The sequence below is a fragment of the Falco rusticolus genome, chromosome 8, assembly GCF_015220075.1.
Source record: "Falco rusticolus isolate bFalRus1 chromosome 8, bFalRus1.pri, whole genome shotgun sequence".
Classification (NCBI taxonomy): Eukaryota; Metazoa; Chordata; class Aves; order Falconiformes; family Falconidae; genus Falco; species Falco rusticolus.
In genome coordinates, this window is record NC_051194.1 from 37,296,453 (window position 1) to 37,311,392 (window position 14,940).

A 14,940-nucleotide genomic window follows, 5' to 3' on the forward strand; every position below is an offset into this window, starting at 1 on the left:
ATCTGACTGTTAATATTTAATGCTTGATGTATAACAGATTATGAAATGTAAACAAAACCTATCTTGGTTTATATATAGATCTTAAAGCTCCTGTAGACAGAAAATAACTTCAAAGAGACAAATTAATTCCCAAGTAGGGAAATCTTTTTCCCCACTTATGCCCTACCTGAATCGTTACACTTGGATGGTTTAGTATCTTATGGAGCTTTGCATTTGCAAATTCCACACTTGCAGAACACATTAAAATCCGTGGTCCTGCTCCCTTAGAAACTGATGTCAATTCTGGTCAGTTTTGAGAGGAACTGTATTAAGCCCTTAGTAATAGGTGTGTCCACGAGTTGTTTTTGAAGATTTTTCTGTTGAGTCTTAAGGTAAAAAATCCTGATGTAAGATTTAGAGTCTCCTTCATAACTGGTTGCCCGTGCAAGAGGTCCTTGGCCAACACTTGATGGTTCAAGACAGCTGTGCAGTACAAGTCGTGGCAGGAGAACTGTTTTTAAACTCCTTCAGTGATCAGGTCTCCTCTCTAGCATCATACAAAAACACTGGACACAGCTGGTGCAGACAGTGGGGCTGGTTTCATATGTCAAATGTCTTTGCAGCTGAAATGCACCAAAGTTCTGATGGGTGATTGGCATGTGATCCCTATGGGGAAAACATCTGTTCCTCAAACCAAATGGGATTACCATAGAGCTGTTGCTTTCTCAATGTGTATTCCATAAAATAGACCTTGGGCAAAGTTTATGGATTGTTACTTGGTCTGTAGTTCACCTTTTTTCTTTCAGTATTATTTAACATGTCCACCTCCATTCTCTGTCTCATTCTCAGGAAAATCCAATTTGCTTATCAAGTTCTCTTTCTCTCTCTTTTTCTCTTCTTTCCCCCTCTTTTTCCCTTTCATCCAGATGGAATGCCATTTGCTTGGTGGGTTGGCCGTGCCAATGAAAAGCATCTTTACTGGGGAGGATCTCTTCCGGGCATTCAACAGTGTGCGTGTGGACTGGAAGAAAGTTGTCTGGATATGAGATATTTTTGCAACTGTGACGCAGATAGAGAAGAATGGTAATAATTTTAACATGTGTATAGTAGTGCCTGTGTGAGAGCTGGGGATAGAAAGTAGGGCAAGGAGGCTTAAATCTTTTCCTGATGCACAGCTCCGGAAGCTTGAATGGCTTGAGTATGATCAAATGAGAATGAAAGTCAAACTAGAATTTGGACTCCTGATTTCGTCTTACATTTCTTATTTGAACCAAAGACAACATATCTGGCCGAAGAAGGTTGCTGGGATGGGTTGTGTTCAAAAATTCTTTGTTGTCGAATGCCAAATTAAGTCATTTTATTTGTTTTAAAATTTCCATTGATTCAATTGGAGCATTGCATGAATAAAGGCTCTAGGAGGTTGGTGCATGAGTATACATCAGACAGAAAATTCAGGCATAGACAGCAAAATTCAGGTACAGACAGCTTAAGAACAAGAAATATGTACTATGAGAAAGACTTGTGGGTTTATTGTGAAACAATATATCTGTATGTGCCTTAATTTTCTTTTACGTTGGGTCTCAAGCTTTTTGAAGTCAATGGAAAGACTTCCTTTGGCTTCTGTAGATGTTGGTTTGGTCGCCATAGGAAGTTTTAAACTTAGAGCATGAACGTTCAGAGCCTTCCTTGGGCTCTGACACCCCATGAATTTGTGCCCCAACACCCCATGAATTTGTGAAGGCCACCTTACAACCTTCGCTCATTCTCTGCACCTTCAGAGACTCAGCTAAGACTAGCTGGTGAACATTCCAATTAATTCCATACTTGTGTTGGAGGGAATAGGAACACCAGCTAGAGTTGTTGAAAGTACAGTTTGAAACACTGTGAAAATATATGTGAAAACTCTGCTTCACCCTCTCTCCCTTCTGGACCATTCACTGATAGGAGCTGCTGCCCTTTCTCCAAAAGAAGATACCATAACCTTGAGTAGTTCAGAAATTAGGAATAATGGAAGTAGACAAGAAATGTATCACTGTAATAGGCTACTGTGTTTGAAATAGTGTCCAAATTATCCCTGTGAAACCTTCACTTAAAAGAGAATGAGTAGAAAGGAGGTGTAAGGGGTCTTGAAACAAATAAAAAATTCAGAAATTCAGGCTTTTCTGGTTGCTTGATTTCCAGACAGTGCGATCACTTGCTTGGACCCTTTATATCCCTGGGGTCACTATTCACTTTCAAAAATCATAGCTGTAAGGGGATATCTTTGGGAAGATATTTATGTAAGTATTGGTTTATGAATGTGATTAGTATAGCAGGGCCTGGCTGTGCATGTTAATCTCTCTTTTCCTTAATGTTTGGTTATCAGGTGCACTTGGGTGAGGTTCGCACAGGAGCAGCAAAAGCATCTGGTTTTACTGGTGCTTGGCTCTTTTCATAATCTACATTTTGCTTTTTGGTGAGCTACTACTGAAGCGGAACAGGGTGTGTTATGTGGTGGGCCACTGGTGGTGTAGTTTGAGACGGCAGGGCGGTGCACCACTAGGTTGTGCAAACCAGCGCAGGGTGGAAGCTGAATGAAGTTTTAGAATATTTCAGCTGAGTCTCCTAAGGAAATGAGACCTAAGCAAGTTATGTTGTATGTGTTTAACTCCATTTTCCCCCCACACCCAATGATTTTGGACAAGCAGACGCATTTCAAACATCTTTAACTGAAGGAGAAATCTCAAAAGTATTAGAAATTACACATTCTATGAAAATTTATGCCGAGCTGAGGGGAAAAAGCCAATTAAAACTCACAAGAAGGAAGTTAAGGAAGCGTACACTTTTATTAGATTTTGGAAAACCCTCATGGGAGAGTGATGTTGGAAATCATGCTTCATTAGCTTGGCAGCTCACAGAGCTACTTTCTCATAATTTCATTATAATAACAGGACATGCATAGAAGTTTCCGCAGCTAAGCTGCCTACTGTTTGCTGGTTTGGGGGTTCAGGTGTTCTGTTTTGTTTTTTAATGTTTGAAATTTGGACTTTGATAGTATTCTAAATTGCAGGTTGCCTTTTTAAAAGCTAGAACCCCCCTGACCTTTAAAATGTTTTTAAACATAAGAAATTTTATGCCTTTTGAAGATTGTTTTTGTGATTCTCTGCTAAAACACCGACCCCCTGATATATAATGAGCATTTGAATCTGAAACCTGCTGATACCTGAACTGTGACTTTAACCTGCTATACATTATAGTGGAAGGAGCAAGACAGCAGTAGATGCATTTATTTGCCTTAGCATGAAATAAAATGGGTGCTACAGAGTGGAAAACCAGAAAATCATTTTCGTTCCTGTTAAATAAATCAGACTGCTCACTGCAGCTCCGAGGTGGGAACTCAGGACAATAGCTGGAGCGTCCTTCTGAAGAGGAGACAGGCTTAGGATTTTGCTTTGATTTGGTTTCCCTAGACTAAGTCTTGGGTGCAGAAGCAGCTACTAATTTGTCAGAGTAGCAAAAGAAATGGAAAACAAGATAAAACAGGCCTAAAAAAAGTCCTGAGCCAGGTGTTTGGCAGCATACAATATGCACTTCTGGGCATGCTGACCTTTAAATGATATCTAAGCAGACGCTTGAGCCAGCTGCTGTCTCTGGGTTGTTGCTTGATGCCAAGTTAGTCCCCCTGAAGTTATGCTGGCCAGATGAACAGGAATATAATTGGTTGCATGCTATATGGGGAAGGCTTTTGTATTTTTCACCTTTATTTTTATTAAAGCGTTCTGGTGAAAAGTATCCTTTCGACCCAGCTCCTCACCATAGTTCCAAACTCTGCAGTGTGATGACAGTGAATTCTGTCTGCAGAATTCATGGAATTTGCTGGAGAATGGGAGAAGACCTCTGCTGAGGGAGCAGAGGCATAAGTTGTCACCCTGGCCTAAGCAAGGGATCTGGAAAGGTGTTAAATGTGACTTGCCTGTAGGTTAGTTATGCATGCCTCCAAAAAAGAGGGATTTCCTGGCTGTTGAAAGCCCTTGCCTAGTGGGTGGGACATTGGTAGAAATCCAGTGGCTGCAAGCTGAAGCTAAATCTCGTTCAGAAAATGTTTTCTTTCTCTCTCTTTCCCTTCCCCAACACTGATAACTGTTAACTGTTGGGACAAGTTATGTATAGATGAGACAGGTTTGCAATTGTCTTTCAAAAGATATGTCCTGTTTCAAACAGAAGGTGCATTCCTGATGCAGGTGTTACTGGGGAAAGGTATTACAGTGATCTAGAGAATAAAGCATTTCTGAAATGCAGAAAGGGTTGCATTATTTTAAGCCCATTGTAGAAATCCTTTGGATCCTTAAATACCTGTTCCAGGTTGTCTTTCACTTCAAGCAAAATTTTCTTGCCTTGGCAATGACAGTCTTGCTGCTCACCAAACCTTTCATTTAAATGGGAGGAACCTCTTTCATGCCATGGTGGCACATGACTGTCCTGAAGTCCGTTTGCTGCTTTGGTCTCTCTGGAATCCATTTCCCACTTCAAATGTAAACACGTAATTGAAGTCAATCATCAAACCAAACCTATTTACTGATTGCATTCACCAAGAAAATCTGTGAATTTGGAGAAATCTACAGCTTTTTATTTTGTGCAGAAATAACAGCATCGCTGGAAGTCATTTTGTACAGGAAGCTCAGGCATCTCAGCAGTGTGGTGGGCAGTGTTGCCTCCAAGCAGTAGCTGATTGGCCATCTTTTATTTCTATTCTCCTGTCTTACTATTCAGACTTTAAGAGTATCCCCTTCTTTCATCTTCCAGAACAGCCTTCTTCAGTGGGGAACTGAGCCTTTGAGTTTTTCCATTGCCAGAGTAATACGCATCCACCTCTTTCCTGTGCCTTTGGGGTACTGCAAGCAACAAGGAAGCCCCAGGACATGAAAAGAAGGGGAAGAGGGGAAAGGGAGGGGGGATGTTACTATTGTCAGACCCACTTTGGCTCCCAGAGATATACTGAGTACATCAGCTTTGTTCAAGGAGAAGCAAAGCCGCGCAGAAGTGAGTGAAGCCCTCTTTGGACAAACTATATTTACGCCAAGCTGTGTCAGAGCCAGGATGCTAAAACTGGAGTGGCTAGGAGAGCAGGGCAGAGAAACCCAGCCACTGACGAGCCCAGATCTGACAGGTTCTGTTTGCTCAGCCACTATCCTGCACAGAATCCATTCCCCCAGAAGCAGCGTAAACAACTCCACAGAGCCTGTGAGCTCATAAATAAACCCTGCCGGAGGTGACCTGGCCTGTATAGAGCTGTCTTAGATATCTGCCTTCGTGACTGCATTTGTCAACAAACTGGAAAAGCTGCCTGCAGAGACCTGACTGTAGCAGGCCCCTGAGGTGTCAAGAATCAGTTCATTACTATCATTACCAAACTCTTTCTTTTACATCTTCTTTAATTCAGCAAAAAATAGCCACCACATCTTGCCTTCAACTAGTAGGTGTGTCCCCTTCTGCTGCTGGTTTTTTTTTCTTTATTGTGAGTTTATATTATTGTAGCCAGTAAAGCACTTTTGGATGCAGCTGGTGGGTAAGATGGCAATTAAAATGTATTCCTTTGGATTATTCGTGGTATGTCCTACACAAGGCTCAAAACTTTCTGATGGAAGCCTGTTTCACTGACCGCTTCCTCATGCAGTTCATTGACATCTGATGATGATAGTAATCTTTTCCCCAAATGTACTGTATTCATGAAAATCCATACTGAATATCTGAGCTACTGAGGCTCAGACCCCACCAGAGTACCCCATTAATGTACAAGAAGAAAACATACCAATAGGGGATCATATGAGAAGAAATTATGTTTAATGGCACCAGTGCTCTACCATCTGTTAGAAAAAATATGGAAAGAGCTACCTAGAGATTACCAGTTTATGATGCCTTACACTGTTAGGATACCATAGAGTGAGATTTTTTTGAGCATGCTTTTATTAGTAGCCAGGAGGAAGAAAAATAGCCTCATGTTACAATGTTACAAAATAGTTGTCATTTACAAGTAAGGTACCTGTGCTACATGTTAAAATATCTAGTTGCTGCACTATCACCTTTAGCATTGCTGCACTTGCAGCAAATTTTTTTCTTCTTTTTCTCCTTTGCCCCCTACTCCCATACATAGAGCATTTCTTTGATGTGCAACATGAGTCAAAGTTTATTGAGGAAGTCTTTCGGGTAGATACAGACATTAATCTTCAGACATTGGTAAACAGATGACATCCAACTGTATTTAATACCCATAACTAAAAATGTTGCAGTGATTTAATTTAAAAGGCATTATTGGATTTGTTTTGTTTCGCTTTTGCTTGTGGGAAGTACAAATTGATGCTACCCTGTATGCAGAGCTCAGAGAAATATCTCTGTTGAAGGTGCTTTCCACCCTCTGAAAAGCGTTCAGACTTTCACCTGAATTTGTGATGAATTGGGTGCCAAGTCAGGTAAGCAGAAGGTCTGTTTCCCGAGATTATTAATTTATTTATACAGTTTCTACAGGACTCCTTTCAGGAAAGAGATAAAACCTGCTTTGATTTTTGTGAAATCTGGACTTAACTTACATTCCTGGCCAAGAAGCATCATCCCTCAGGGCCCACCCCTAGTTCTCAGTGCTGAAAAGCAGAGTATAGAGTGGTACCCAAGGCATGCTTGGCTGGAAGTGGTCACAGAGTGCTATGTGAAACCTGCTAGGAGACATAAGGTAGTGGTTTTGGCTAACCTGAGAAGCAGCTGTGGAAAACCAAATATAATTTGGTTTTAAGTGTATGTGAACTGCTAAATTAAAATACATATAAGTAAAAACTAGCTCCAGGAACAAATGCAAAACCAATGAATCTAACAAGGTTTTATTTTTGCTTAAAAGACAAAATCATGTATGTGCACATCATAGTGCAGATGCTTTCTATCAAAAAATAGCACTTTTTATTTGAAAACTTTTGTACATTAAAAGTGATCCGTAAGCCCCCTTCAGGCAAAATTCCAAATGTTTTGTCCAAAGCCCGATATATTTGGATTTTGTAGTGCCACAGCATTGCCTCCAGGAAATTATTGTACAGGTACATGAAGCTCTCTTGCTCCTCTCTGAGGCATAATATGCTCTATTTGAGAGGCTGCCATGGTGTACCACATAACGAGAAGAGGAATCATGGTGATTTGTGAGAAATTGAGTTTGAAATAAGTTCATCTTAAAGAATACAAGGAATTCAAGACACTCAAACTTTAGCTCCCATGAGGGCCTGCATAGAGTCTTCAAATCTCTCTTTTGCTTTTCGTAGCTGAAACATCTGAGGTGTTGACTTTTCACCAAAACCTTGGTTTCCCACCATGAAATAATGCTAATAAACTGTGACAATAGGTATGTTGTTCCTGCCTTTAACACATTTTCTGAAGGGCAGAATGTTTTTCTAATAGGTTTTATTTCAGTGTTTGCCTCCATGAGAATACATATCCTTACGTAAGACTTTTTTTCCCATGTGTGAGAGAATAAAATACATAAAATGTGCTGTTTGAGCTTCAAGAGAAACTTGATTGAGTTTTCAAGGCATTAACATAAAAGTGAAGATTTTTATTAGTTCTAGAATATTTTTCTTTCTCTACTGTTGAGCTATGCTTCTAAAGTTCTCTGTGACACTGGCATATAACTAGTAAAAACTCAGTCATAAAATTCATTATAAAAGAACTTCATGCAATATAACAGAATATCTAATAAGCAATGCAGTTTTCAGAGACGTGGAATAGATATCTTTAAAATGTCACCATTTCATTTTTTTTGTAGATATCTTCAGTGGTAGGTGCAGGAAGATACTGATTTTTATTTTAATGCTGATCATAGCTAGTCAAAAGACTGCACTATTTTTTGAATGAAAACAGATTTTCAGGAAACCTCCCTAAATATTTTGTGATCTTTTTTAAATTTTATTTTTAAAAAAGTAAATGCAAGCTTAGTTATTCATGACTATATTGCATAATTTATGTCTTCTTTCTGTGCATCTCTCTGCCTTTCATTCATTCTGCCTACTCATCTTCCTCCCATCCACTGAAACACCTTATTTAATTATCTTCCTAAGAAATACTCAGATAGTTCAGCTTTTGTTATAACTGTTTCAAAATCTGTTGAGACCATTTACACTAACTTTTGAAGACTGATACAATAAGCTCGATGAGTATGCTGCTGAGAGACCTCCGTGAAGAGATTTGGAGACCATGTACTTTTCATTCATACATGGTATTTTTCCTTCTGAGTCTGCATTGAAGGCATCACTCTGTCTCATGCCTGGGAATTTCATTTTACTGAACTTTGTCTGTAATTATCTGCATGTCAGACACCCACTGAAGCAAAAAAAAAAAGTTAGGGTTGGAGAAGGTACCTCTCCTTTTCTCCTTGGAATTATGAGACAATTAACTGTGCTGCATGCAATTAGAAACAACGAAAAATAAATGAAATGTATGCAGCCTTTATCAAAAAGATCAAAATACTCCTTCTGGTTTTTTTTCTAACGTTAATCAGAGTAGAGCACTTAGTCAAGCAAATATCCGAGGTTATGTATCGGGGTACGACTGTGGTGTTCATCCTGATTATTATTTCTGCTGAGGTCCCATGTCCCTTACCACAACTGGAACTATGATGAGAGGTATGTTTGTGGAAGCAGCACATAGGTAGTCTGGGATCCTGCTTGGGATGTCAGACTCTTTGGCATTGGTATCACTCAAAAAGTGATACCTGTCTCCTGAGGCTTTGTGTCATACCTGCTTGAAAAACCAGGGGGTGTTAATTTAGGATTATTGGCATTTTTGGATACAGTCATAGTTGCCATCCCCGTGTGCAGCAGGTAGTCTTTCACCTCTGAGCAGACAAAGTTGAGTTCAGACCCTACATGCAGATTGCTCAGAGGTAGGGATCTTTTTCTCCAAAACTATTGAGATTCAGCTCCATGAAGGATGCTTTGCTAGCCTTATGTACCTAGATGCACAGCAAACCTCAACCCTCAGAAAAAGAGCCAAGAGTAGCACTTGCCTCTCTATAATCAGTCAATAAACACCTTGAAAGGGCAGTTTGGCTCTAGTAAGGTCAGGGTTGGATGCCTGAGGGACTCAGTTCAGTTCATGAAGTACCATGGGATGAATACACATCTGTATACACTGCCAGAGTCAAAGGCATGAGTTGTCTGAGGGGCCAGAAGGTTGCCGTGAAATGCCATGCTGCATTGTGAGGACAATAATTTGCCCAGCACGCTCAGAGTAAAGACAAATAAATGATCCTTTAGGAATCTTTCTTTTCTTTTCCTTCCTAGCAGCCATGTGTAAGTTAGTCGCAGCTGAAGGATAAGCCCAACTGATACAAACGAGACTGTAGTTCGATGCAGTAGACCAGCTTTCGGTGTTTCGGTTGCTGAACTAAAATTTCCACAGCCATGTAATGCAAAGGGCTGATTCAGTGCAAACTCATTCCGCCAATTCAACTGCCTTCACGGCCTGAGCCAGTTGTGTACCAGCCACCTTGAAGCTGGATCAGGCGTTGCCTGGCTGCCCCGTGCTTAGCAGGATGCTGGATCAGGTGTCGCGTCTCCTCTTCCTGTTCAGATAAAGCTTAAAGCCAGTATAAATGCCGTTGTCTGTCTCCAGCTAACTTAACAGAAATGCAAACTTGAACTTACACCTGATCCACATCGAATTCATCCCACTGAGGAAAACCAGTAGAGCCCAGGTTACATCAGTGCCCATCTGGCAGAGTGGCAGCACTCTGCCTTGGCTTTGCAATCACTCTGCACAGCTGCACAGTTACCATACCAGACAGTATCATATAACCAAATACAGCATCTTCAGTGATCAATACTATGTATAAGCATAAAGCATACATGTGCACATATGTATCTTAAGCAGTATGTACTGGTCACAGCTCTTGTAGGCATTTCTGCAAAAGACCTTTCATCTTTAAGTGAGCATCTTCAAATATTGCTTCGCATAAGGAATGCTGGGGATCCTGTCTGTGGTTAATCTGTCTCTTTTTGGTTTGTTTATTATAATCCAGGGCAAATGATACCGGCCTCCTTGCTTTCAAAGACCATTTGCCTGTAACTCAGATAGTCATCACTGACACGAACAGATCAAATTCTGAGGCTGCTTGGAAAATCGGCCCTTTGCGTTGCTATGGAGACAGTGAGTACCAGCTCTTCTCAATTTCCATAGGTACAGAATGTTCCCTCTTTCTTTTTGTTTGGGGAGTGTGTGTGTCTTTATTTTTTTAATTATTATGATTATTTTTACTTTTATTTTTTAAAATTTATTTATCTGATGAAGGTAGCTCTCCATGTGCAGCTTGCAGCTGCTCTCCTGTGCCAATTAACTATAGAGAAGGGGGTTGTGTTTGCAGGGCAGTTCTGGAACGCTGCTTCCTTCAACACGGAGGCTTCCTACCTGCACTTCCCCACCTTCCACGCCGAGGTCAGCGCAGACATCTCCTTCTTCTTCAAAACTTCCGCTGTCTCTGGGGTATTCTTGGAAAACCTTGGGATTAAAGACTTCATACGAGTTGAAATTAACTGTAAGTTTCACTGCCGAGGAATCTTTGGTGATTTGACAGGTGCAGGGAGGTGGGAAGGACATATTTTCTTCTGTCTTGAGATGGTTGGAGATGCCTGAAAAGGATAAGGTGGAGACATAAAGAATCATTAATGTAGACTTACCTACCTCTCCTCTCAGTTTCCCTGTACAGCCTTGGTCATTACACTTAATCTTGTTATGGCTAGGTTTATCTTTCGCAAACAAACAGGTGAGTGAATTCACTTTTTCAACGCTGATATCAATGTAATTTTTTTTCCCTTTAGAGAAAAAGCTATGGGTTAGGTGTACATGTAGACTGTAATTTTAGTTGGAAGATGAAAAATTCAATACAACCACTCTGATGGTTACCTTTATTTCTGTATCAGTACATACCCAGTCTGATGCAGCCCTAGTGTTTCAGAGGAACTCTTGTGTATGGTACAGCTATGAGGTGACTCTACGAAGAACAGGATGCTAATGCAAGATAAGTCAGTCACAGTTGTAATAGGCCTTGAATACTTCAAAATCTTGTAAGCGACTGCTGTGTAACTGCTACTCCGTATATAAAGGAAAGTACCAGGGAAATTAATTAGTGAGGTTTTACCTCACTCCTGATGACTTCAAATATTTATTAGTGACAAAAGAGTACTGTGGCTTTGACATGAAATATGACTTCTGTATTCCCAATCCTGTCAAGCTTAGGAAAAACAAACTGAATGCTATGCATGTTGTAATATGCTTATAATAACCCCAACATAAAATTTAATAAAACAGGGCCCCAAGGCCCTTTGATTCATTAAACCAATGGTAAATGTCATGGTGCATTATCACAAGGTAATGAAGTATGATTTACTGTTAATTGCACATCAAAGTCCAATTTGGTTGTACTTGAGTGTACTGCATTTCAGTCTTAGGGAAACAGAAGTAAAAATGGCATTTTGAGTACAACAAATACTGCAAACCGTGAAGAGGATTGTTGTGAAAGCTTTTGTGCGTGTGTTAAATCTTTACTCCTAGAGAAACGAGTTATTTAGAAGTTTGGGAAGGTCTTGTCTTTTAAACTTTAGGCTTCTCATTAGTAGTTTGGTGTTGTGTTTCTTGCTGCCAGATGGAACTTGCAGCCTAAAGGCCTTGTATCAAGGAAGCTCTGCAGACCAGCTGCTTCGAAGGGAAACAGCCTTTTAGCAGATGCAGGGGCTCAGAATAGATCTTTGTCTATCCCTATGGAGTGTTTCCTATCTTAACTGTCTAAGAAGCAGCTTCCAAAACCAGACCTATCCAATTTGTTGGGTTTGAAATAACAGGTTTTTTATGAATTTTCAATCCACAACCTTCTGGTTGTATGGTCTGCGGACCTTGTTCTTAGCCTTTCTGCTGTATTTAGCATTTTAGAAAGAGGAATAATAATCAGTAGCAGGAATATTAAAAGTTCTGGCCCCCTTCAGGCTTCCAGCAGAGCAAGATGGACTCCTTTATATGGCGGTTTGCCGATTATCATCCTGTTTCTAGGAGCCCTATTATCTCCGGACATTTGTTACATATGCCTCTTTAGTTTCGGATCACCAGTGAACTAGTTTTGCTCATCTGTTTTTCCTTGCTTCTTGGGTCAGGCTTATTCAGGCAAATGAATGCTTGTAGGATCCTCTCCTACCACATGCAGCCGAATTCTGTAATTGTGAAGTACGTACATTTTGAAAGATTTAGTCAGAAAGAGCTCTTTCACCCTTTCTCCTGTCTTGGCATTATTTGTCCAAAACCTTTTGCTGCCATTGTATGACTTTTGTACAGTATTAGGCACTCTTACTTCAAAAAGAGAACTGCTGTTTCTAGATCACTGTAATTGCTATACCAAAAAAAGGATGGGTACCCACAGCCAAGCATAATCACAGCAGAGATCAAAGAGTGAGGCTGCAGGCTTAGATTTATGTATAAGCTGCTGTGCAGGAGATGGGAGGTAAATGATGCTGTACTATTTGCTGACATAAAAGTTAATGGACCCTGTATTTATGTAAGATTTCTTGATGTCAAAACCACAATTTAATTCAGACCTTCACTTCTTCTTCACATCTGTTTATTCCAGCCCCCAAAGAGATCACCTTCTCCATAGATGTTGGGAATGGCCCCACAAAAGCCACCGTGCAGTCTCCCACACCCCTGAATGACAACCAGTGGCACTACGTGCGAGCAGAGAGGAACCTCAAGCAAACCTCCCTCCAGGTGGACAACCTCCCTAAGAAGGTTCTGGAGGCACCTGCGGAGGGGCACTTCCGCTTACAGCTCAACAGCCAGCTCTTTGTAGGTAAGGACCATATAAGAGTTTCTGTAGATACATACAGTATTTCTATGTCCGTACCTTGGTAATGCTATTGTTTTATCATTGAGCTTGCATATGGTGAAGTAATTCTGCTCTCTCCTCCTCCACTTCTGCACAGGCAACATAAAGTTAACCCAAACTACTGCCTTTACACTCAAAGCGCTAACCATAGTTTAACCATACTATACTAGATGGTGGTTTTAGGGTCTGACATTGCTTGAAACATATTTATTGCTGACGAATTCATAGTATTTCTTCTTGTGCAGTTCTGGCTGTGTAATTTGCTGTAGGAAATGTGATCTCTCTTTTTAGATGGAATGTAAAAGGCACAAATTTGTCATATAAGTTTCTGGGGCAAAGCCTGATGACAATATGGTCTTAAAGTCTGTTCCTTCAGGCATGTCTGCCAAGACCCTTATTTGGCCATGGCGTGCATGTGTGAGAGAACAATGAACACAGTCAAAGCAAATACAATTATTTTAACTGACAGTGATCTTTCAAAGGGAAAAAAATTTTAAAAAGAAAAAAAAATTAAAAATCTCTGTTTGCATATAGTTTGTTTCCCCATCTCCCTTGCAAATGAAATCTAAATTGGGACCAGCTTGTATTTGAGAATATAATCAGGGATTACCAAGGGACTTCTCCCTTGTCTATATTCAAACACTGTCTTTCTGAGTAATCCGCTCAGTGATGGAGTGGGTTGTAACCTGCTTCTTATTCAGGGTCGCTCAGGTAACTACCAATTCTTTCCTTAAAATGGATTCTCTTACTTAGTTGAAATGCTGTAGCAAACCTCAATCTGTCAATTCATTTTAATAAAGTTTATCTGTGTATCTACACCCTTTGATTTAAGAAGGTTTTGGGGTATTTATTATATGAGCTTTTTATAGTGTTTGTGTGCAGTAATTACTGGGCTCTGTACATAAGGAATGAATCTAATAAATAGATATAGCTGCATCAATGGCTAGGAGTCCTTCCCGCATAGCTGTTGATTTATACGTAAAATGATCTCTGATAGACTCAGCCAGCGGAAGTTTCAGTGAAGAACTCACAGAAGGGAGGCTTAACACTCACAGTGCAAGGTTTCTGTCTTCTAGTATGAAGCATGCTGCTGATCGCTTGTTTCTCAAATGCTAATATGATCCTAAGAACATGTTCTACAGGAGGCCAGGCCTGAAGGCAGTGGGGTTGGGCTGCTAGACACCTTAGAAACATCAGAGAAATCTAGCCAAGGTACTGTTTCCATTTAGAAAAAAATTACTGAATTTAATGACTGGATAGACTTTTGCAAATTTTTGGTTGTGTCTTTTTAAAGGAGTAAAAACGATGGATTTATCATAAGTCATCTATATCTACTGCTTACCATCTCACATCTGCCTATAAGCTTGCTTCTCTGCCTCAGAAAAATAAACAGGTTACATCCACGAACTTCATGGTGGTTTTGAAGTGACATAATCGATGAATTGCATCATGGAAATTCATGGTACTTAAGGACCACAACAGAGAAATGTGCCAACAGGAACCCTTGTCAGCAAAGACAAATGCAAAGCCTTGCACCTGGAGCAGATTAGCATCATGTATCTATACAAGCTAAGGACTGAGTGGATGGGTAGCAGCTGTGCAGAAAAGGTCAAGTTGCTTTTGGTGGATAAGTGAATCTGTACCTCGTCTAAATATAGCAGGGCTTTGAGGAACGGGTTGGACCAGTTGATCCCTGCAGTGACTTCCAACCTAAATTTTTCTCTGCTTATACTTAATATATACACTGAACTCTAGGACATAGTTACTTTATCTCAGCCAAGGGGTGAAAAGTTCTCATTGTGCAGTAAATAGATGCATTCAGTTGTCCATCCACACTTTTACTGAACCCTGAACAAAAGGGACTGAAAACCTAATTTTTTAGGAGTGTTTTTTCAGCCCATGCCTTTACCACAGTGAAGGCCAAAACTGTCTGTGACTTCCTGACTTTTCCTCAGAGCAGCAGAAGAGATGGAAACCTGGGCAGCCTCCTGATTATGACACTGTTTGTCCCTGGGTGTGCTCCAGGAAAAGGTGGCAGAAGTCCAGCAACACAGAGATGTGGCATTAGTTGTCTCTGCTGAAGG

The 14,940-nt window shown here is 40.4% G+C and overlaps 1 protein-coding gene across 1 annotated transcript in view; it reads left to right on the forward strand.

The window, feature by feature from the left end:
- CNTNAP5 (contactin associated protein family member 5) overlaps nt 1-14,940 on the forward strand; it is a 295,991-nt gene that overhangs the window by 234,951 nt on the left and 46,100 nt on the right. The window contains exons 14-17 of the mRNA XM_037398285.1: nt 906-1,062; nt 10,010-10,137; nt 10,352-10,522; nt 12,602-12,820. Of these exons, the coding sequence (XP_037254182.1) occupies nt 906-1,062; nt 10,010-10,137; nt 10,352-10,522; nt 12,602-12,820 (675 nt within the window). The remainder of the gene's footprint in view (nt 1-905; nt 1,063-10,009; nt 10,138-10,351; nt 10,523-12,601; nt 12,821-14,940) is intronic.